The sequence below is a fragment of the Nomascus leucogenys genome, chromosome 6 (genome assembly GCF_006542625.1).
Source record: "Nomascus leucogenys isolate Asia chromosome 6, Asia_NLE_v1, whole genome shotgun sequence".
In the NCBI taxonomy this organism is placed as follows: Eukaryota; Metazoa; Chordata; class Mammalia; order Primates; family Hylobatidae; genus Nomascus; species Nomascus leucogenys.
Window position 1 is genome coordinate 49,581,898 of NC_044386.1, and position 23,312 is coordinate 49,605,209.

At 39.9% G+C, this 23,312-nt stretch overlaps 1 protein-coding gene across 1 annotated transcript in view; it reads right to left on the reverse strand.

Annotated features, from left to right (window-relative positions):
- Window positions 1-6,681: 6,681 nt before the first annotated feature.
- Window positions 6,682-23,312, reverse strand: part of TMOD2 (tropomodulin 2) — a 57,764-nt gene continuing 41,133 nt past the window's right edge. Inside the window, exons 8-10 of the mRNA XM_003266933.4 lie at window positions 18,449-18,592; window positions 10,310-10,454; window positions 6,682-8,410 (exon numbers count right to left, since the gene is read on the reverse strand). Coding sequence (XP_003266981.1) covers window positions 8,376-8,410; window positions 10,310-10,454; window positions 18,449-18,592 — 324 coding nt within the window. The 3' untranslated portion in view covers window positions 6,682-8,375. The remainder of the gene's footprint in view (window positions 8,411-10,309; window positions 10,455-18,448; window positions 18,593-23,312) is intronic.

Consider the following 23,312-nt stretch of genomic DNA (forward strand, 5'->3'; position numbering starts at 1 on the left):
GTTGAACTTTATCAGTCTAAACTGAAATCCAAGGGTCAAAGAGTTGGGACAGAGTTCAGCAAAAGGGCAGGAAGAACAGTTTTTCCTGTTTTTCCAGGGTCAAACCTTTACAACATAACTTCATTTTTAGTGTTCAGTATTACAAATTACCAGAAGAGCTTTAAAAAGAATAATAATGTAAATCCAAAATTAGTGTAAAAAATTCAGGGTAAAATAGTTAACCTGTTTGGGCTTTCTGTATTCCTGTTCCCATTCATTCTAACAAACTTTTAACTAGCCAAATGTGTATATTTTTGTTTGATAACAAGTTGTTTCTGTTATGGCTACTTGTAGTTGTCTTGTTTCTTCATAATAAGGGCATTTAATAGTTTTCTGCAAATGTGCTCATCTAAGAACATGATGCCAACCATTTGTTTTTAAAGAAACACTGTCTAAAAATTAGCCATATAAAACCAGTCTTTACTTTGAAAGGAAAGTTTATTAATTCCCAATGTTCTTTACATTTTCATTTGGAAATATCATTCCTGACAGAAATAGATACATTATATGTTTGAAAGCAGAAAGATCTTAATTAATTAAAACGGTTTACATTTACCTTAGCATTAGGTCTGGCTGGCTAATTTCAAAGGATTAAAAATTGCACCTATTTGGGCCAACTGGGGTCCTGAATAATTATCCAGGGTAAAAGTATAATATTTCATACTTGATACATTTTGCTTTATCACACATTTACTTTCCACACAGTGTTCAACTTCACATTTAAAAAGCAAATTAGTCTTTAATTCCCTAATGAATATAATAGTCTTGATTTGATTGAAGTTTCAAATAGAAAATAAAACTATGCGGAGTTTTCAATAACTGCTTAGCCCCAATAAATGTTGCCAATAAAAGTTTAAACACTTGTTTAAACAGTTTGCAAAGTATTATTTCCTTTATTCTCTTCAAAACAACACAGACACACATAAAGTCACACATTACAGGCATCTGAACAGGTAAAATGTTACAGATTAGTGGCATGCAGGTATTTTACATTTTTAAGTGCAATGAAAAATGCTGCTTATTCATTTGCTTGAATAGATGAAAACAACTAAGATAAATGCTTAATTAAAATATAATTATTCCATGTATATAAGGGTTTTTGTTTTTAAACCAAAGTGGCAGAGGTAAGAATTTTAGGTCAGAATAACTTACTTAACTGAAGATTGTCACTGGCAACATTTGGTACTAAAATAAAATTTCCTCAAAAAGCACATTTCCTATTGATCTCATTTCGCCATATGGCCGATTCCTACCTACTCACAGTTAGATTACCCACAGGAAGTTTTAAATCCTGGGCCAGCCTCTCTCAATTGCACAGTATACTTTTGATTGGCTTCTCTCTTTTTCCCAGTCAATACTTACTCAGAAATACACACACACACACACATTTTAAATAAGAGCCTACAAAAAAATGCTGTGTTTACTATGCTCAGTTTCTTTCTTTGCCTTCCCTCTTCTCCTTCCCCACTGGTTCTGAGAAGCAAGATAGTTTTTATTTTATTTTATTTTATTTTATTTTATTTTATTTTATTTTATTTTTTGAGACGGAGTTTCATTCTTGTCACCCAGGCTGGAGTGCAGTGGTGTGATCTCGGCTCACTACAACTTCCACCTCCTGGGTTCAAGCGATTTTCCTGCCTCAGCCTCCCCAGTAGCTGGGATTACAGGCTCTTGCCACCAGGCCCAGCTAATTTTTGTATTTTTAGTAGAGACGGAGTTTCACCATGTTGGCCAGGCTGGTCTTGAACTCCTGACCTCAGGTGATGCACCCACCTTGGCCTCCCAAAGTGCTGGGATTACAGGCATGAGCCACTGGGCCCCGCCTAAATAGTATATATTTTTAAATATCCTTTCAGAAAAGGCCGCTCATCCAGAACTATTCTGAAGACAGTAAAGAACTGCTGAAGAGGAAGAAGAAACTGGTTGTGCAATAGTCAGACCTCCTCTGAACAAAGCCTCCTGCAGAGAAACAGAGCTGCAGTGGAGGCATTACTCACCCATGTTCAGAGGCAATGGAAACGATTTAGAATCACAGGCTTGTCAAGTATTGGAGCTGGAAGGGACCTTAGGGAGCATCGAATCTACTCACTTCATTTTACACATGAAATGAAGACAAGATAGATGGAGAGTCTTGCCCAAAGTCACATACAGCTGGCATCTAAATCACTATTGTTTCTCAAAAATATCACATGGTAGCAAATGGAGCATAACTCTGTGGGGCTGGACGACAGCTAAATTCAAGCAACATTTGTTCATTAAGCACCTACTATGTACAAGGCACCTTACAAGATGGTACTGAAGATACAAAGATGGATGAGACACAGTCCTGCCTCCAAGGGCTTATGAAAGTAATTGGAGGCCATGCTTCAAAACCTTTCTTAGCAGAAATATTACTGACCAGGGCTAAGGTTGCTGGTGATAACAAGGCAGCTGCTGCCCTGGAGAGGTGATCTCACAACAGGTGGCACTTTCTCCCCTTCACTATCTATCAGAACTAATGCCTGTTACTCAGCTGCTAGGCATTAAAATTCTTGAAACCCTAAGGGCACTCTTCTCTCCTAGGCCTCCAGTCAAACCCGAAGTCTTAGCCTCTCCCACCCGCAGCAATGACAGGAGGGCAGTAGCGCTCCAGACCCTCCCCTCAATTCTTAGTCAACTGTTCGCTTTCTCCCTTGTGCCCAGCCTAGGCCCTCTGCAAGGATTCTGATAATTTCCCAAGGTACTGTCAAAGTGACCCAGGAAAATGTCCTACCATATACATCGCTAGTATCTAAATTCCACCGCCCCATCAACCACCTCTCCCACCTCTACGTGGGAGCTGAAATAACTCCAGTCCCTGATGACACACCCAAGCCTCAATTACCCATACTCCAAAAGATGAGGAAGATGTAATGGTTGGTTAGAATAAAACCGATTCAAGAGGCAGTGGAAAACAGTGATTTGATAATAAAACTGATCTCTCACATTCGTATGGCGCTTTCCAGTTTATATAGTGTTTTTATCCAGTTATCTGATTATATTCTTACCACAACTCTGTGAGGTAGTTAGTCAAGTATTATTCCCATTTTATAGCTGAAGAACCTTAGGCTTGAGAGACCAAGTGGTTTGCCCAAAGTTACCCAGCTAAGGAAGTGTGGAGCCAAGTGTCCAGGTTTCTTGACTCCAAATCCAGTGCTCTTCCCCCTATATAGTCTATAATTGGCAGGCAATTGAATGAATTGCCCATGATCATATACCTGCTAAGTGTTGGTGATGGGATTAGGTTTCAGTCTGCAAACCTGTTAGTACGGTGCCCCTTCACCATACCAACTAACTGGGCCAATGTGCTCAGAATGTCTACCATGGAAGAGATCAGAAGAACATCTAGTTAGTTAATTACTCTTTCCTATGTCTAGGTCGTCAGCTCTCTCCTTCATCCTCCCCCAAGTCAACAATGTATCCCAACTGGCAAAGCCTCTAAAACATGCACTATTCCTAGAACAGAACCCAGAGTCAGGTTACAAATTTAAACCTGCAACTCCTCTTCCACTGGTCTACTATATTCAGTCATTGCTATTACAGACAGATGGGAAAGAGGTAAGCTGAGCAAATCTCAGTTCTGCCATTAAACACATGTAAACCTTTAATTTCCATCATCCTTCCCCACCTCGGTCAGCAATTTGACTTCTTAACTCCTGAACCACAAAGTAAAATCCAATCTGATCTAGAGTTAGGGAGCAAGAAAGCAGTGAATAATATCCCTGAAGTTCTTGGCGCTTTTCTCTGGCCAGTATATTGCAACAGGATGCCCTATCTGATTTTCATCCAGTGGGCTTAGCTGGATGCTTCCAAGCACTCTCACACCTTTCCTCTGTGTGCGTCTCAGTACTTTAGCTTTAGGATTGGCTGAGTAGCAGGGATATTTGAGATGAAAGCAATAAGAGGAGGTAAGGGAAGCTGCAAGTGGAAGGCAGAGCTAGGACCTTTCCTCTTAGTTCTCTGCTCATTAAAATGAAAACAGCTATTATTGCATCAGTAGTGGAAGAGGGGAAGGAAGCTTCAGGATCATGACTTAAAACCTGACTCCAGAACCAGTTCTACTGAATACAGGTAACATAGCACAGAACCTAGTGTTCTCAACTTCCCGCCCTCTGCCCATTTTTGCTGATGCTACAAATACTTGAATCAAATATGGCATCTTCTTTGTAAAAAAGGCACTCAGTCTACTCCCCAATCTCAGAAACACATATAATATTAGTCCAGAATTTTTATGCTTCCTCTGTCTTCTTCATAGTGCCTAGGAGGGGGCTGAGTACATCATATCTGTGAACAAGGAAATAGCTGCACATGTGTTTGTAAATTCCAAAGGGCTATCTTACACTTAAAGCATGCTGATGCTTAATATTGGTTTTAAGAGTTTTCAGTTTGAGCATCTGAAATGTTCTCATGGCAGCTATTCAGAGGACACTGGTTTCCCTACTGCTGGTGCCCTTTCAGGGGCCATGTTTCTGTTGGAAGAGAAGCACCTGTTCTTTGGGCTGGTGTGCCAGTCTTCCCTTAGGGAAATTGGTTTGAGGAGTACAGGCACTGGGATGATTTCTGAGTTTTTAAATGAATGGGCTTTTATTGTAAGATGAACTGCATGCCCTTCCAGGTTGGTAATCTTCTAACCTGGGCCTGCAGCAACTTGAACAGGGACGAGGGAAGCAGGGCTGGGAGACAGCGTCTCCCTCCAGTCAATTTTCCAGATGAAGCCAAATACCTCATTATGGTATTTGATGATCTTTATGTACAAAATATTTATATACAATGTGCCCTACAAAGATGGAAGAAAGGGGCGTCATCATGTTGATGAGGATGGAATGTTAAATACATTAGGCAAATGGATAGATTTGGTGCTAGAACAACTAAATGATTTCTAGGCTTCTAATATTTATTTCCTAAGAGTCATCCCCTACATAGCTATAAAATGTGGTGGTTGGTAACATAAACTGCAAACTCCAGGGAGTAATTTCACATTTAACCTGGGCCTGCAGCAATTCTAAAAAGGACAAGGGAAGAGGACTGGGGAGAGCGCATCTCCCTTCAATCAGTTGTCCAGATGTAGCCAAATACCTAGTTAGATATCTGACAGTACACACACACATACACACACGACACTTATTTACATTATACCCTCCAAAGATGAAAAAAACTAAGTCATTTAATCATGCTGATGAGGATGAAAGAGCTTCCAGTTATACACTATAAGCAGATGGGGAGCTGCAGTGCTGAACTAATCATATGATTTCTAGACTTCTAAGGTTTTTCTCCTAAACGTCATCTACATACGCCATAACAGATGTTGGTGATACAAGCCCACAAGTCCAGGTGAGTGATTTTACACTTAAAGTGGACCTGCACAACTCTAAAAGCGGGCGGGAGATAGGCCTGGGGAGAAGTTATCTCCCTTCAATCAGTTATCCGGATATTGCCAAATATCTCGACACAGTATCTGGCAAAACAAATACATAGAAAAATATTTTATATACATTGTGCCCCATCACAATGGATAGCAAAGGATTAACTGTGCCCATCATCATGAAAGAGCTACCACTTCCACACTTTGGGCAGAGAGGGAGATGAAGTCCTAGGCTAATTAAATGATGGATAGGCTCCTCAAGTGTATGTTTTTCTAAGGGTTATCATCAATATGTGCATACTCATGGAAATGCCACCTTTCAAGCCACTTTAAAAGCACAAGTAATAATAAAACAAACTCATTAGTAATAAACATTTGATTTCATAGAGTCTGTTGCATGCAACCCAACTATTTTATAAGGTAAAAACAGTGCTATATTTTTGATAATGTCCCATTATCTTGCTTTAATACTATCAACAACTGCTTGTACAAAAGAAACAGCCATGATTGAATTCTGATTTTTTTTTCTTGATTTCTGCCAGAGTTTGCCAAGAACTGCTTTAGCCCCCAGCCCACAGCACTGTGGGGCTGCAAGGAATGCTTTATAGGGTCTAGGATTTTAAGAATCAAGGCAAGAATGAGAGTAAGAAAAAAAAAGGAAAAAGGCTTACTTGGAGAGGCAGGTCAGGGACTCAGCACTTAAACCGGTTTGTAACAAATCCAAAGAGGAGAAAAGACATCTAAGAGAAATGTTCTTCCCTTTGGCAACATGATAAGCAAAACATATGTATAAAAAAAATGTATAATTTCACCCAGTGGTGTGCTGATGAATGTTTATCAACCAGCAATCTCGAGGAGGAGAAAGCCCCAATTTCTTACATATTGCTAATTTCTGTGGTGTAAATATTTCTACCATGGCCAATTTCAAGCCACTGTAGTAACAAGAAGGTAGTGAACATGGAGTTGAGAGGATATGTTCAGTAGCATACTATTTGGGAATATTTCTACATACATACCTACTAGATGTAAATAATCTAAGAGGTTAGAAAATAGTAAAATGTAAGATTTTTGAGTATAGTATTTGTTACTTCTGTCCTTAATATAATTCATTCAATTGTAAGTGCACATCATTTAATTTTAAATAATGGCTGTATTGAACAACCAGTTTGCAAAATTCTTGAAAATATAACAATTGGCAAGCCTGTACAAGTTGACTCCAACACATCACACCTAAATGGGTGAAAGGGAAGGAAAAATCAGACTGAAAACTACAAAACAGTATTTACTATGTTTTTTAAATAGATAAGGAGATGAAGCCATAAACTAATTAAAGGATTTTTAGGGGCCAAAGGTGTTAGAATATTCTGCTTATTGTGTTCTCAAAAATTAAAAACATTTCAAGAAAATGAGATGTTTCAAAGGACTTCAGAGACACAGATGTGGGTACTTATAATACAGGTAAATGTTCAATTTTGCAAGGGCTATCTTAAACAGATTCCATGTGTTTTACAAGCTACATAGAATAATATATTAATTATTTTCCTATTCACTTGTTTTATTGCTACAGGCAACTCAGGAACACTCGGCTACTAAACAAATTCTGGAATTTGTTTAGTAACGAATTACAGAGAAAAGAGGAAAAAAAAAGAAATGAATTGGAAGAAAGGGAGGGGAGAAAGGAGGAATAGAGGGTGAGTTGCCTTGGGCAGTGTCAGAATGTCACCAATCACAACCTCAGGCACTGACAGTTATCAGAGTGGTGAGCTTGAGCCAAAGGCTGCAGTCACCTGCTTCCTTAGTTTAGCATTGCATGTTTACACCACCACATCAAAAGATTAATGCATACGACAATGCAACCATCTCAGTTGTACTTTCACAGGCTTTGTCCTTGAGATGACACGCATCTGGATAAATAATTCACATTTTTCTCCTGACGTTTGCAAATGTCTGGATGGATCATGTACTGTGGACAAAAATCTAGATAATTAACCTGAATGTTTATATTTAATCCTGTGATCTTGTTACGCTAAAGACAAAGCAATAAATGCTTCTAAAATTTGCCAAAAAATGCAATCATGTGCATCAGACAGCCATGATTAAGATACAATATTGTTGTTTTATTCAGGAATGTACTGTTTTAAAAGCTTCTCTCTTACTAAAATTTAGAAAATTTCTATCGCATTTGAAAAACTTTAAAACAGCTTTGTAAATAGTTAGCCTTTAAAGTCATGTTAAAGATTCAATTTATGTTGAATAGTCAGTAAAAGTAGGTGTGTAATTCATTTTGCTACTTGTGAGTCTGGCTTGATGCTACATTTGTGGGTTAATAAATAGACTTCTTTGCTACTGTTTTAAAGTGTCATAATGTTGTCTTGCTTTATGAAGATGACACTACTGATCTCCAATCAACAGGGCATGTGCATTTACTGATTTTTCTGGAACTAAGAGAGAATTTGTGCTAAATTGGTCACATTTTCACATGCAGTGAAAGATTGGCAATACTAACTTCTTACGTGGTCAGTAGAACACTTCTGATGTATTTAGCCTAACTCAAAGCTATGCATGTAAACAGAGATAGGCCTCTATCATAATCACAGTTACAAACATATATTATACACTAAATTCCTTTCAGTGATTAAAAAAATAAGTGCATGTAAGAAAGCAAGACAACACAATAAGAAAGTGGTTAAATTCATTTTCCATGTCGTCACTCTAAAATCTGCATCGGTCCATTTGTCAAGTTGCCAGAAGTGCCCATGAGCAAATAAAACAATTGTACATATTACAAAATCCAAGATAAATAAGTAGTGCTAAAAAAGAATAACAATTAAATTATTAGTTATGTGGTTAACGGAAATGAACAAACTTTGATAAAATGGTCCTGATGGGGAAGAAGAAGAGTTTTTGCTTTTCAATGGCCACACCACGGTGAAACTTCACTTCTCCCCGAGGAAGTTTACCTTCGGTCTGCTTCAACTCTCTTCTTACGAACTAGGTAAGAAAGAAAAGAACAAAAAGACAAATAGAAGGGATATTCCTTAAATTCCAGATAAACAACATTAATCACATAAGATGACGATCTCACACACTTGAGGATACAGTTATCTTAAATTTTAATACTTAACCATGACAATCAATGGAAATGATAAAATCATCCAGTGTTTGGTGGAATTTACATTTAAATACAGATATGTCTGATAGTTGGGTACTTGAGTGTTAGAACCTTCGCATTTCTATGGGATAGAAATTCCAGAAGAGACCCGTGAAACAGTGCACTTCGACTATTTTCATGGCCATTTATCCACGGCACTTGCAACTCTGTCACCAACTGGCTTTAACTAACTCTTCAGGTTAACACAATCACAATCTTTTAATTCTGATTATGGGATGAAGTCTGGAAGGAGCTGCAAATAGTTCAAAGTTTCTAAAACTCTTCTAAATAAAAACTTCTAAATATCAACCTACAGGAAGGTGTGATTCAGTTGGCAAGCAAACTCAGAGATCAATGTTCTTTTAACCTGATGTTTAGGACCGAAGAAGTTGCCCAGACTGCCGTTTTTCCAGTTTCTGCAGCCCTCTTCTTCCACCTTTCACTTTCCCAACAGCAGGCTCTCCTGGTCACTGGGAAGAGGGCTATTCGAACTTTCTTGGATTTGGCAAAAAGGTGCCCTGGCTGTGGTCTTGCTCTAACTCTCCACTTTAAATAGCCTAGCTCCTGCCTAGGCTCTTGTCCACAGTTGCTGCTTCTTGGACGTAGGCTGCCCTGTCCATTTTCTTCAGACTTCTCGTTTTGCCTGTTTTCCTTTGGTCTCTATGTTGTTTGGTTGTAGACCCAATGTGCTTTTCCTAGGTGCCTTCTGACTGCTGCTTCCACTCTTCCCCAAATCCCTATCTGCCTGTCTGTCCCTTGGCCTCACCCTGTGAACCCCCCAGGTAAGCACGGTCACATGTCCAGCCAGCTTCCTGATGCCACACACTGCACCTTTCCTAGGCCTCAGGGTCTTGGCAAAGCCTGTCTGGACAAGGAATTGGATACCAACCTTTATTTGCCCCTTCCCGTTCCAACCTTTAGCTTCTATCTTGCCCACTATCTGAGTCCTCCTTGAGGCCAGCACTGTACCTGGTGGAATGCCTTGCCCAGTTCCTCCATCCAAGATCTGGCATTCTGTCCCTGAACCTCAAACTGGGGATTGAAGCCTGCTGTTGACTGACTGACCACTTGCCAAATGGATGTCTGCTCCTGGGTGTCCTTTTGCCAGGCTGCTCCAGGTGGCTGGGATATCCTCAGACCAAGCTTTCCCAGTTCCATTCTTCTTTGTTATAGTTGATCAGGACATGCCCCACCTCATCCTAACAGAAGAAATGCCAGGGATCCTCAGCAACAAGTGGCCACACGAAAAACTGAAGGGGCTAACTGAAAAGGCGACGTGTGAGTTTAAACTTCATGATGTAGCTCCATGTTTATATCACATGTAAAGTGCCAAAGTATCAGACATATCCATATTTAGAACTAAGTACCAAAGCAGTCAGAAGTCAAACATAATTTGGAATCTCAGTGTCCTTGTGCCCATTTTCTGGTGCAGATAAAAACAGAAGGTGATTACATGTAAGTAAAAGAGAAACAAATATACAAAAGAAATGAAGCAAAAATCAAAGACTGCCTGGAAAATAGAACAAACTTCTTTTTTGAGAAAATGCTATGATGAAACTGAACACTGCGAGGACCACCAAGACTCCTATGACCATGTATTCTAATAATGTGTCTTATATGAAGAAGTGAGTGACATCAGAGGCCAGTGGAATGGTATCTGTGAGATGTTGCATCTGAAGTGGAGAAGTGAATGCTCATGCTCTTCTAATTGTTAACAACACATATTATGGCTGAATTACCCAGGTCATTATTCTTTGTGATGGCAGCTGCCACCCTTGTTCGTGGCCCTTGCTTGGTAAACTGGTATCCAAACTTGAGGATCCTTGAATTCTCCTCCAGCATCTGGGCAATTTCCATCTCTACAGCTGTTCCCAACTGCTGCCTCTGGTTGCAGGTGCAGACACATGCACAGGATGACCAAGAAGGAAGAGGAAACCGTTACTTGTACAGGAAAAAGACAAGGCTACTTGCTGGACAAAAAGGCAAAGAGGCAAAGGTCTCAAACTGAAAGGGACAGCGTCACTTGAGATATTTTCTCTCATAGTCATTTGAGTCCTGCTCCTTGTCTAGAAGCAAAATCCAACAGACAGATAGCTGAGTTCGCTGGTGTCCTGCAGCTGAAAAAAACTAAGCAAATTGTTTATGAAGGAAAGGATAATTCCAGAATTAAAATGAAAGCAAAACTAATATTTGGTGTTTTGAATTCATCCCAGTATCTGTGGTTTAAACAAAGGGTGTTTTAAAAATAATGAAACTATTTTGTAGCAGCCAATCCAATTACTAAATTTTTATTTTATTTTTTACTTTTTACCTTGGGAATTCTTATTTACTTATTGTGGTAAAATATACATAAAATTTTGCCATTTTAAAGTGCACAATTCAGTGGCATATAGTACAGTCACAATATTGTACAACCATTACCTTTAGTCATTTCCAATACTTTTCCTTCTTTTTTATAAAATGTTTTTATTTTTGACTTTTGTGGATACATAGGTATATAATATTTATGGGGTACATGAGATATTATGACCCAGGCATACAATGCATCATAATCACATCAGGGTAAATGGGGTATCCATCACTTCAAGCATTTATCCTTTCTTTGTGTTACAATCAATCAAATTCTACTTTTTTATTTTAAAATACACAATAAGTTACTGTTGACTGTAGTCACTCTATTGTCACTGTGTTGTGCACACATTATATTTGTGCTATCAAATATAATTTTTTAATTCTGGGATCCATATCCAATGATAATTAAAGATCTCAACCTATGGGCTGTTGTCTCTCAGCAGAATCTTGCTAGGTGATTCTGAGCAGCTTTATTGTGGTTTGAACCATGTACACGTTTGGATGAAATCAGCAAACTCTGAAGGGGGTTACTAGACTACAAAAAAATCTCCAACTTGTTTAAGGTGGTGGGAAAAGGTTTTTTTGTTTGAGACATAAACTAATGAGAAAATAAAAAATAGAGGTGGTTTTTTTTTTTTTTTTTATAGGGAGGCCGGGCACCGTGGCTCCCGCCTATAATCCCAGCACTTTGGGAGGCCGAGGCAGATGAATCACTTGAGGTCAGGAGTTTGAGACCAGCCCGGGCAACATGGTGAGACCCCATTTCTACTAAAAATACAAAAAATTTGCTGGGCATGGTGGCATGCACCTGTACTCCCCAGCTACTCGGGAGGCTGAGGCAGGAGAATCACTAGAATCTAGGAGGCGGAGGTTGCAGTGGGCCAAGATCGCGCCACTGCACTCCAGCCTGGGTGACACAGTGAGACCCTGTCTCAAAACACAAAAACAAATAGGGGCGTGTAAATATGGGAATTTAAAATTTAATTTAAGGGACAAAGTATATTTTTTCATAACACAGTCATCACATTTTAAAAAATAAGGCTGGGCGCAGTGGCTCACATGCCTGTAATCCCAGCACTTTGGAAGGCTGAGACGGGCGGATCATGAGGTCAGTTGTTCGAAACCAGCCTGGCCAATATGGCAAAACCCTGTCTCTACTAAAAGTACAAAAACTAGCTGGGTGTGGTGGCAGGCACCTGTACTCCCAGCTACTCAGGAGGCTGAGGCAGGAGAATTGCTTGAACTGGGAGGCGGAGGTTGCAGTGAGCCGAGATTGGGCCACTGCACTCCAGCCTGGGTGACAGAGTAGACTCCATCTCAAAAAAAAAAAAAAAAAAGTACAGGCTTGTTTAGAAAATGCAAATTAAAATGTATATAAAATATACAAGTCTCCTTACTCCAACATTCCCATTCCCCACGGAGAAAGCCAGATTGGCATGCAGTACGTAGTGTTCTAAACATTTTCTATGCATTCACATTATCTACACGATCACTTGTATATCTATGCTTTTTTTCACATTAATGGATTATACTAGCATATTGTTTTGACGTGTGTTTTTATTTTTCATCTAACATTAAGGATATCTTTTCATGTTGGTAAATATATATTTACCTCATCCATATGAAGAACTGTGCCACATCCCATTGCAGTGATGGATCATAGTGTATTTAGCCAGGCCTTACTGACTTACTGTTACATCGCATTCTATTTCCACTATTCCAAACAAAACTGCAGTGAGCTTCCCTCCCCCCAGTGCATCTTGGGGCATTTCTGCAAGTATGCCTGTAGGACAAATTATAGCTGGGTCAGAGGGCAAGCATGTTTTGAATTCTGATATATTATTGACTTACTGTCAAAGTTATGACAGCTTTTATTCTTGCTAACTGTACGAGTGTTACTGCTTTCCCTACCCTAGCCAAATAAGATACTACTAACCTTTTTAATCTTTGTCTATACAGTTGGTGAAAATTTATATTTCTTTTATATTTATTTACTGCCTTAATTTGCATTTGTCAAATGATGAATAAGAACAATGAATTTTCTTATGGGTTTATATTTCTTTTTTCTCAGGAACTACCAATCCATGCCATTTGCCCATTTTTCTACCAGCTTACAGTTCCTGTATTTTGTGTTTTTTAACTTGATTTGTAGGTTTCCTGTATGTTAGGAAATTAGCCCTTTGTCAAATGTGCTGAAAACATTTTGCTCTGTTTGTCTTTTGACTTTCTTTTTGGTCACTATCAGGACTTTGCTTCATTTTCATATGGTCAAATTTATCAATCTTCTAGATATCATGTTTAGGAAGCCTCTCTACTCTTCCTGATTTCTTCCATTTGGTTTATGATTTAATATATTTTAATGTTTAAATCTTCATTTCATCTGGAATGAATTTTAACATAAGAATGAAGATAGGGCCAGGCATGGTGGCTCATGCCTATAATCCCAGCACTTTGGGAGGCAGAGGCAGGCGGATCACTTGAGGTCAGGAGTTCGAGACCAACCTGGTGAACATGGTGAAATTCTGTCTCTACTAAAAATACACAAATTAGCAGGGGATGGTGGCACGCGACTGTAATCCCAGCTGCTCAGGAGGCTGAGGCAGGAGAATCGCTTGAACCCAGGAGGCGGAGGTTGCAGTGAGCCGAGATGGCGCCATTGCACTCCAGCCTGGATAACAGGAGTGAAACTCCATCTCAAAAAGAAAAAACAAAAAAACAATGAAGATATAGAGACCCAATTTAATTTTGTTCCAAAATGCTAGCAAATTATCCTACCATCTTTTGTTTCATTCTTCCCTGATTTGAATCTGCTTTATTGCCCTGTTAGTATATTTTTGTGCCAGTACCATACAATTTTGATTGCTTTGTCATAAGTTAAAAACACATACCTTTTAAATTTGGAAAATTTAAGTATGGAGCGGATGAAGAAGAAAAGTTTATGGAGGAACTCTTGCGTCCCAAGCAAGTTTAAGGCTTATCTCTTTGCTTCTCTCTTTCTTGTCATCCAGCAACCCCTCAAACGAGTCTCTCCTCGAGAACTTAACACAATGTGATATTTCCAGTTAGACAACAATAATTATGGTAGAGATTAACGCTCTTAGCATTATAAGTAAATAGGAGGGAGTGGCAGCAAAAAAGAGATGCTGACCTCAGAGTTTCATGAGCAACTTTAGAAAATGACATAGTTTAGAAGAGTGGGACCATATCAAGGGATGAGCCCTGAGCTAAGGTTAGGGCTGCCACTACTATGGCTTGTGCCCCTGGAGCATTTGAGTCCTAGACTTGGGTAACTTGCAGTGTTAATGCAGTGGTCAAAAGTTACCCCAAATCACCTATATTCCCAAGTGTCTGAGTCCCTTCTCTCCAAGTAGCTGGCTATTTTCCTAGTAGTTTAAATTCTGCTCAGCATCCTTACAGCTGCTTTGTTTTGCAATAAAAGGCAAATCCACACTTACTCGTCCTTGATTTGCATGTTCTATTTATATAGACATCAACTGTAATTTCTTTAGGGTTTTCTCTATTTTGTAATGAATCTTGGATGACATTCTGGCAAAGTAGTGAAACAGAAACACCAACTCTGCTTTTATGTTAACTTAAACCATTAAATAATCTGGAATCAAAAATAGGAAATATAATAATAGAATAATAGCTTTATTTTTGTTTTTTGAGGGGGAGGAAGGAGATGCTAATAGCTACATAAAAGACTTAGAAGCTGAAGAAAATTATATTGGGGGCATATAAAAGAGGGGAGGAATTAATGTAACATACACCGGGTTTCTTCCTCAGCCTGCATCGTTTTTTGGATTTGATGTCTTACATAAACCCAGGACAATAGACGGGCATCAAAATTTCTTATAATTTGGATATACAGTCTTTATATATACTTAATTTATCTAAGTATGTAGTATATTAAATTATATAACTTTTATTATGTTATGTTATATATTATATATATATTTTAAAGATGAGGTCTTGCTATGTTGCCCAGGCTGGACTCGAACTCCTGGGCTCGAGGGATTCTCCTGCCTCAGCCTCCTAAGTAGCTGGGACTAGAGGCCCAGGCTCTTTTTATATTTTAAGGCACCAAACACAAAGGGGGAAAAATAGAAACAAATATTTAAGCATATCTTCAAATCGCCTTCTGTGTTTTTCTAAGTGACCTCTTTTATCTACTCAAATTTATTTAGCAGTTTCCCATCTGTTTCTTTAATATGCATCACTGGTTGTTCTTCCCATGGGGGCACCTGATTAAATCACTGCATATTGACCTGGAGCCTAGCCACAGCAGCCTCCCCCTAGTGGTGGATTCTCAGCAGGCCTTCATTTCGGTGCAGCTGCCCATTGCTGTGCTGTTAAATTGGTCTTGGCTTCTGGTTCTGCCTGAGGAAACTGTCTTACAGATTATTTTATTTCAAACCCCTCATTAGATAGTTAAGGAAACTGAAGTTACTTCTAACAGTCTATGAGTCAATGAACACAATTTGGATGTAAGACAAGTTTTGACCCCGAATTTCCTCATTTCTCAAGTAAAGCAAATAATTTTTTCTAATTCCTCTAGAAAATCTTTTCTTAGAGAAAGAGAGACAGGGTGTGTGTGTGTGTGTGTGTGTGTGTGTGTGTGTGTGTGTGTGTGGAGAGAGAGAGAGAGAGAGAGAGAGAATAAATAGACAGGGTCTAGCTCTGTTGTCCAAGATGGAATGCAGTGACACATCCATAACTGACTGCAACCTGGAACTCCTGGGCTCAGGTGATCCTCCTGTCTCATTCTCACAATGAATTGGGATTACAGGTGTGAGCCACCACACCCAGCCTCTCTAGAAAATCTTAATCCTCCTTGTCATATACAAATAAAGAGAAGCCAGGCTGGGCGTGGTGGGGCTCATGCCTGTAATCCCAGCACTTTGGGAGGCTGAGGTAGGAGGATGGCTTGAGCCCAGGAGTTTGAGACTAACCTGGGAAATATAGTGAGACCCTGTCTCTACAAAAAATTTAAAAATTAGCTGGGCATGGTAGTGTGTGCCTGTAGTTCCAGTTACTCAGAAGGCCGAAGTGGGAGGATCACTTGAGCCAGAGAGGTGGAGATTGCAGTGAGGCCAGATTGCGTCACTGTACTCTAGCCTGGGCCATAGAGTGAGACCTTGTCTCAAAACAAACAAACAAAAAACAAAAAAAGGAAATAAAGAGAAGCCATTTCAGAAGCAAAATGAAAGACTAAAGTTGAAAAACTACACAAATCCATTCCTAGATGGCTGAGGAGGGGTGATGAGGTTGATTTAGAGGGGATTTTAGGGAGCAAGTTCTTTGTACTTCAGGGTTTTTTTTTTTTTTTTTGAGACACAGTCTTGCTCTGTCACCCAGGCTGGAGTGCAGTGGCATGATCTTGGCTGACTGCAATCTCTGCCTCCTGGGTTCAAGTGATTCTCATGCCTCAGCCTCCCCAGTAGCTGGGATTATAGGCGTGTGCCACCAAACCTGGGTAATTTTTGGATTTTTTGGCAGAAATGGGGTTTCATCATTTTGGCCAGGCTGGTCTCAAATTCCTGACCTCAAGTGATCTGCCCGCCTCGGCCTCCCAACGTGCTGGGATTACAGGCTGTACTTCAGGGTCTTCTTTATATGCACTGTCAAAAGCTGCTCTATTCTAAATTTTCACAATTCTAGCTCATTCTAGGCTAATTCTAACTCAATAGTAGGCAGAGTTGCCAGGTTTAGCAAATAAAAATACAGGACACCCAGTTAAGTTTGACTTTCTGATAAACAACAAATAATTTTTTTAGTATAGTATAAGGTATCCCATATATTTGATGACACATGCTAAAATTTATACATCATTTATCTGAAAGCCAAATTTAACTGTATTTTATGTGGCAACCTTAGCTAGGTGGTATCTTGTAAGGAACTAGGGACAGAGTGTGTGATATTATTTCAGATATGGGGTTTCACAATGGCCTAAATCTGTAAAAAAAAGTTAAATATACTTTGGAACAGGGTATCCGCTTCTGTGTTAGTTTCCCTGGAAATATTTACTAAGTCCCCACTTAGCTTCTTCCTGATATGAGTCTATTCAACAAATATCCCTGAGTGATCACTTCTGTTCTCTCCCTTCACATTTCTCTCTGGCTTGTTTCCTTACACCCCCACACCCTGATGCCACTTTCTAATTTACTAGCAGCTGGACATATGCTAGGATACACAGCATCAAACTTCCTGAGTGTGCAGGGTCCTGTGTGGCACACCCCCTGGGGTGCTGCCTCCACATCTCTGTGTCTGGGAAAGCTGTTTTGGTGGCACATTCCTTCTGGCAGGATGAGAATATAAAAGCTCCTCTCTCCTAGTGGGCTTTCTGTGTTCCCCTGGCAAAAAACATCAGAAGTCCAGGGCCAGAGGGCCTGCACTGAAAAATAGTCTGCTTGTCCTGGTTAGTAAAGACAGAGAATAGAGCCTCGATGGGAACTGTTGGGGGTTTCCAGGGTTAGGCAACAGTCCTGGATGGCACTCTGCAGCTTTATCAGATCTCGGAGGGTCTGGACCAGGAAATTTCCCAGAGATGGCCCCCAGACATGCAAAGGATGCTCTGAGCAGTCACTTCCCCAACTGTCTCTCCCACCACCCCACAGGGGAACGAATGCCCATACCACAAGTCTCCCAGGTCTCTCCTTTCCAAGGCCCCTTCTGTTCAAGATATAGTGTCTGGAACCCCATCACAGACCCTTCCTTGTGGCCAGAGGAGCAAGGCTCTGCATCACGGCTGATCACTGAGAGTTGCTGTCTGTGGGCAGGAGTCAGCTGAAGCCAGCAGAGCAACTCGGAAGGCATTGCAGGCTGATGCTGGGAAAAAGAGGTCACCAGGCAGGAAGAGGTGGCTCTAGGGAAAAGCACCTTGCTTTGGCTGCAGATGGGAACCTGAGAAATGCTGCGGTCATGATCAATGAGATTGTGATCAGACCACAATCTTATGGGTGTGGCCTGCTACTCTAAGCCAGGCCATCTTCTAGAACGCTGATTCCTTTAAATAGGCTCTCTGCAGCCAGCATCAGACTGCAGGAGCCTGCATCTGCTCTTTTGGTTCTAGAAGTCTTCAGCCAAGGAAAAGAAATCTGAATCTTTGGCCACGGCCACCCTGCTTTCTCTGTTAGCAACAGTCCAAGTGAGAAGCAAAAGTAAGGCTGGGATAGGATGGGGAAGAGATACATGCCAAAAGGCAACAATGATGAGACTGAATAAAGCAGCTGTCAACACCTCTGCCACCACCTCCTCGCTTTCTCTTCTGGAGCCTGACTAGCCTAGGGTTATGGGGTAGATGGCTCCTTATGTCCCAGGCTGCCCCACTGTACATTGTTTGATTAGTAACATGCTCTTCTGCACATCCTCCATGGGCCAGAAATGGTTCTAAAACTTACAGGAAATCCAGTACATCAAATTGAGTCACACACAGAACTGTGTCTTTTGACTCATTCCTTGCGGCATTTCCCCCGCTCACTGCACACCCTGTGAGTTGGCTTTGCCTATTCTCTGGCCTTCCTTACCTGGTTGTCAATCTTGATCTCTGTCAAGGTGTCATTTTCTTTCAGTGCCTCTACCAGGGCCAGGATCCCAGTTCCAGTGATAAAATTGGATTCTATGTTTAGACTTGTCAAGGTCTTGTTTACTTTCAGCATGTCTGCAAAAGCCTTATGATGCAAAAAGAAAAAAACTTAGAATTAAGTTAGAATTTCTAAAGATTAATTTACTAAACCCCTCACTCCCAAATTAAATACAGATGTTTTCTAGCACTTAAAGAAAACCTTCATCAAATCATACTTTCACCTCCAAGTAACAAAGATACAATTTAAAACCACAATTAAAATATTTCAGTCCAGCAGTCCAGACATAAATTTCACATACTTGCAAAAACTTTTTTTAAAAAAGATACTGACATAGGATTACTGATTTTTTTTGTTAAGTAGAGACATTAAAAAAAAAAAAGCCATACTATCTGGTTTCTTTTTTTTTTGAGGAAACACATTTTAACATTAGAAAAAAGGTAGAAAGTACATAATCCCAGAAAACCCAGTTTTTTTCCTTTTACTATGAATTGATTAAAAAAAAAAACTTTCCCATTGACTAATACTTGGACACTAGTGATTTAGTTATATTATTTCAGATCATCTATAAATCAGAATTTTTAAAAGATATCTTTTGGAACAAAATCACCACTGAGGGTGGCAAACCCATGGGAGACTCCAGTTTGAGACAGCGGACTGCACATGTGCACCTGCCGGCTCTCTTTACTCCCAAAGTTTCCCACCACCAGGAAGAAATAATATAATTTTTAAGAGACTGGAGTTCTCACAGTGCAAGAAAACAAAACAAAACAAAAGGCCATTATCTTGAGAAATTGCTGAAATACAGAAAATAGAAAGATTGACAGATAAATTAGCACAAGCAAGTTGTTGCCTGAGCTGCTAGAGATAGGTCCCATTTGGGGCAATTCCTTAAAGAACCGCCTTAGGAACAGATGGAACAGCTAGGGCAGATGGAGAGTATACTATCCCTCCCAGCACCTTCCAGGAAAAAGAGCAGCTGCCAGCACAGCTATCAATGAAGTCTCCCAGGAAGAGCCTCTAGTGAAGTTGCTGCGACCTGTGAGAGAAGCAGTGCGGAAACGGAGGCGCCTCCAGACCTTCACACCAGTACACTGTGGGGGCAAAATGGGAAAGGCAGCTCTGCCAGGAATGAAGTACAGTATTCCCCGCAATCTGTGGTTTCAGTTACCTGCTGTCAACCGCAGTGGGAAAATGTTAAATGGACAGCCCCAGAAATAAACAATTCATAAGTTTTAAATTGCATGCTGTTCTGAGTGGTGTGATGAAATCTGGTGGTCTATGTCGCCCAGGAGGTGAATCATCTCTTTGTCCAGCATCTCCGTGCTGTCCCTGCCTATGAACCAATGACACTGTCTGCTTTTGACATCCAACCATTGACATCGTCATGGCTGGATGAGCCAGGATCACCGGAGGCAGATGATCCTCCTTCTGACAAATGGTCAGAAGGGCAACAGTAGCCTAACGCAGTCCCCTTGCCTATGTCATTCACCTCACTTCATCTCATCACACAGGCATTTTACCATCTCATGTCGTCACAAGAGGGAGGAGGATAGTACAGTAAGATATTTGAGAGAGACCATATTCACACAACTTCTATAACAGCATATTGTTATTATAATTGTTCTATTATTAGCTATTGTTGTTAATCTCTTACTCTGCCTAGTTTAAAAATTAAACATTATTAAGGTTTAGGTGTGTAGTATAGGAAAAGACATAGCACATACCGGGTTTGGTACTATCTGTGGTTTCAGGTATCCACTGGGGGTCTTGGAACATATCCTCTGCAGATAAGTGGACTACTACATATTGAAAGGTGCCCCTCCCAGAATGAAGTCCTCCTAACTGCAGCAATTGCAGGGGACTCTCAGGCTGCCTGTGAGCTCCTTATACACACACTGCAGAGAAGGTGGCAGGTCAGCACACCTGCTGCTGAAAAAAGCTCTCACTCATACATTCAAAAAAGACTATTTGTCAGGCTTCTACTGTGCTCTAGCAGTAAGAGAAAACAAAAATCCTTGTCCTCAGAGAAGCTTATATTTGAGCAAGAGGGCAGAGTCAATAAATTAATAAATAAAATATATAGCTTATCAGATGGTGACAGATGGAGAAAAATAAAGGGGCCTCCTTTTTAAGGGAGAGGTCTGTTGGTAAAACAGGTAGATACAACTGCAGGAGAAATGATCCTGGTTTATACAAACCAACTTTGCTCTCCATTCCAAAATATAAACAGGGAACTAATAATTGCCAGACATTTTAGGAAAACCAACATCATGAAAGAATAAAGTTTACCAAGCAGGTCAATATGCCATAGAAGAAACAGACACAAATTTAAAAATTCTAATTATGTATTATTTTCCTCCCTGCCCCATAAGAAAAAGAAAAGGAAAGAAAGAGAGAAAAAGTGTAGGGGGGTGGGAGGAGGAGAGAGAGAGAGAAAAGAAAACATTTTGAACATTTAAAAAAACTACATTGAAATAAAAGAAAATAATAGACATCTAGAATTATAAAATAAGCATGGCTGAAGACCAAGTTGGTGATCTAGAAGATAACATTGAGGATATTTCCAAGGATATACAGCAAAAAGATGAAGATAGAAACTATGAGAAAACCTTAAGAGATGTGAATGAAAGATGCAGAGATTCAACATTCATCTAAGAAGAGTTCCAGAAGGATAAGAAAGAAAGAAAGAAAGAAAGAAAGAAAGAAAGAAAGAAAGAAAGAAAGAAAGAAAGAAAGAAAGGAAAGAAAGAAAACAGAAGGGAAGAAGTTATCAAATAATTAAGGAGGAAAAATAAATTTCCCAGAGATGAAGAAAGTTATGGATCTTCATCTGAAAGAAATCACTAGACACTCAGCAGAATGAATAAAAAAAACCTTTTCTTTTTTTTTATTGAGACAAAGTCTCACTTGACATGCTGCCCAGGCTGGAGTGCAGTGGCACTGTGTCGGCTCACTGTAACCTCCATCTCCTGGTTCAAGCAATTCTCCTGCCCCAGCCTCCCGAGTTGCTGGGACTACACGCATGGGCAACCATGCCTGGCTAATTTATTTTATATACTTGTAGTAGAGATGGGGTTTCACCATATTGGCCAGGCTGATCTCGAACTCCTGACCTCAGGTGATCCACTCACCCTGGCCTCCCAAAGTGCTGGGATTACAGGCATGAGCCACCACGCCTGGCCCAAAATGACTCTTAACTGAACAGACAAGTGAAATTTCAGAATTCCAAAGGGAAAGAGAGTACTAAAACTTTCTAGCAAGGAAAAATAAGTTACCTACAAAGGATCAAAAATCAGGTCAGCACTAGTCACTAGATTGTAAGGCCAATGAGAATGGAGATTTATATTTATATAGTCATATAATTATAAATGCTGCTAATAGGTTTTTAGAATCAATCTATATACTAACACCGAATATAATTACATAAAATGCATAAAGCTTAAATGTGTGAAAATAATGGAATATCTACAATTTGGAAGTGGAAGAGAAAGGAGGAATGGAAAATAAAGTAAGTGTAGAACTACCATCATCTTTTATAATAGAGAATAAAAAATTTTCTAAGATGATAAATGAAAAATATAAATTTCTGTATATTAGTGGTTTTCTACATTGACCACACATTAGAATGGCCTGGGAGCTTTAAAAAATTTACCCCAGATGAATTAAATTGGAATCTCTGAAGCTGTGGAGTGGCCATCTGCATTTCTGAAGAGCTCTCCAGGTGAATAATGTGCCGTTAGGATTGACAACCACTTTTTTTTTTCTTTTTTGGTATAGAAACAGGGTCTCTCTGTGTTGCCCAGGCTGGTCTCGAACTCCTGGCTTTAAGTGATCCTCCTGCCTCGGCCTCCCAAAGTGCTGGGATTACAGGCATGAGCCAGTAGTCACTTTAATTAAAGTCATAAAGACAACAACTAGAAGAATGAAAAACTGCTAACAGTGATTGCTTCTGGGGAGTAGAACAAAAAAGTTCTGAACTATTTTAATTGTTTTTACGGTGGAAAAGACAGGAAGAAGGAAACGGTGGAAAAGACAGGAAGAAGGAAGACGAGAAGTCCCAACATTGGATGAGAACAGGGTTATTTAAACTCAGCATGACTGACACTTGGGGCCAAAGAATTCTTTGTTGTGGGAGGCTGTCCTGTGTATTGAAGGATATTTAGCAGTATCTCTGGCCTCTGAGACTCACTAGATGTCAATAGCACTCCTCCCCATCATGACAACCAGAAATATCTCCAGATGCTGCCTAATGTCCCCTGGAGGGCAAAATTGCCCTGGGTTGAGAACCACTGGACTAGAAGAATAATCCTGTATCTTGGTCAGGCAGTTGCTTGTACTGCAAAGAAAGCTCAAGAATTTGGATTCACACTATCGCATACCAGGTACATTAAAGTGCATTTATTCTGTGCTAGGTCCTTAATTAAAATTAAATCTATACATTTTAATCTGATCACCAGAGAGGAATGCATCAGGACTTTCCTTTTGGACTCTCCAAGCTTTGGGATTTACTCTCATTATTAGAATAACAAAATGTCAGAGCAATTAGGCCTTTACAGAAAGTTGCAGGACCTCCTGGCAAGTTGCCAGGATCTTGCCAATTTCTTTTAAACTTGAGAAAACACTTTCTTGTGCTGAACAAAACAGGGGCGAGCCAGCCAAACACAATACTGGGCTGTAGGCCCAGGTTCACTTCAGTTCAGCAAATATTTGAGCATATTACATGTGCTGGGAATAATAACATTAGTAAAACAAAGACTAGATCTTTTAAATGTCATTGAAATAGAGTAGAAATACATCTTTAAAG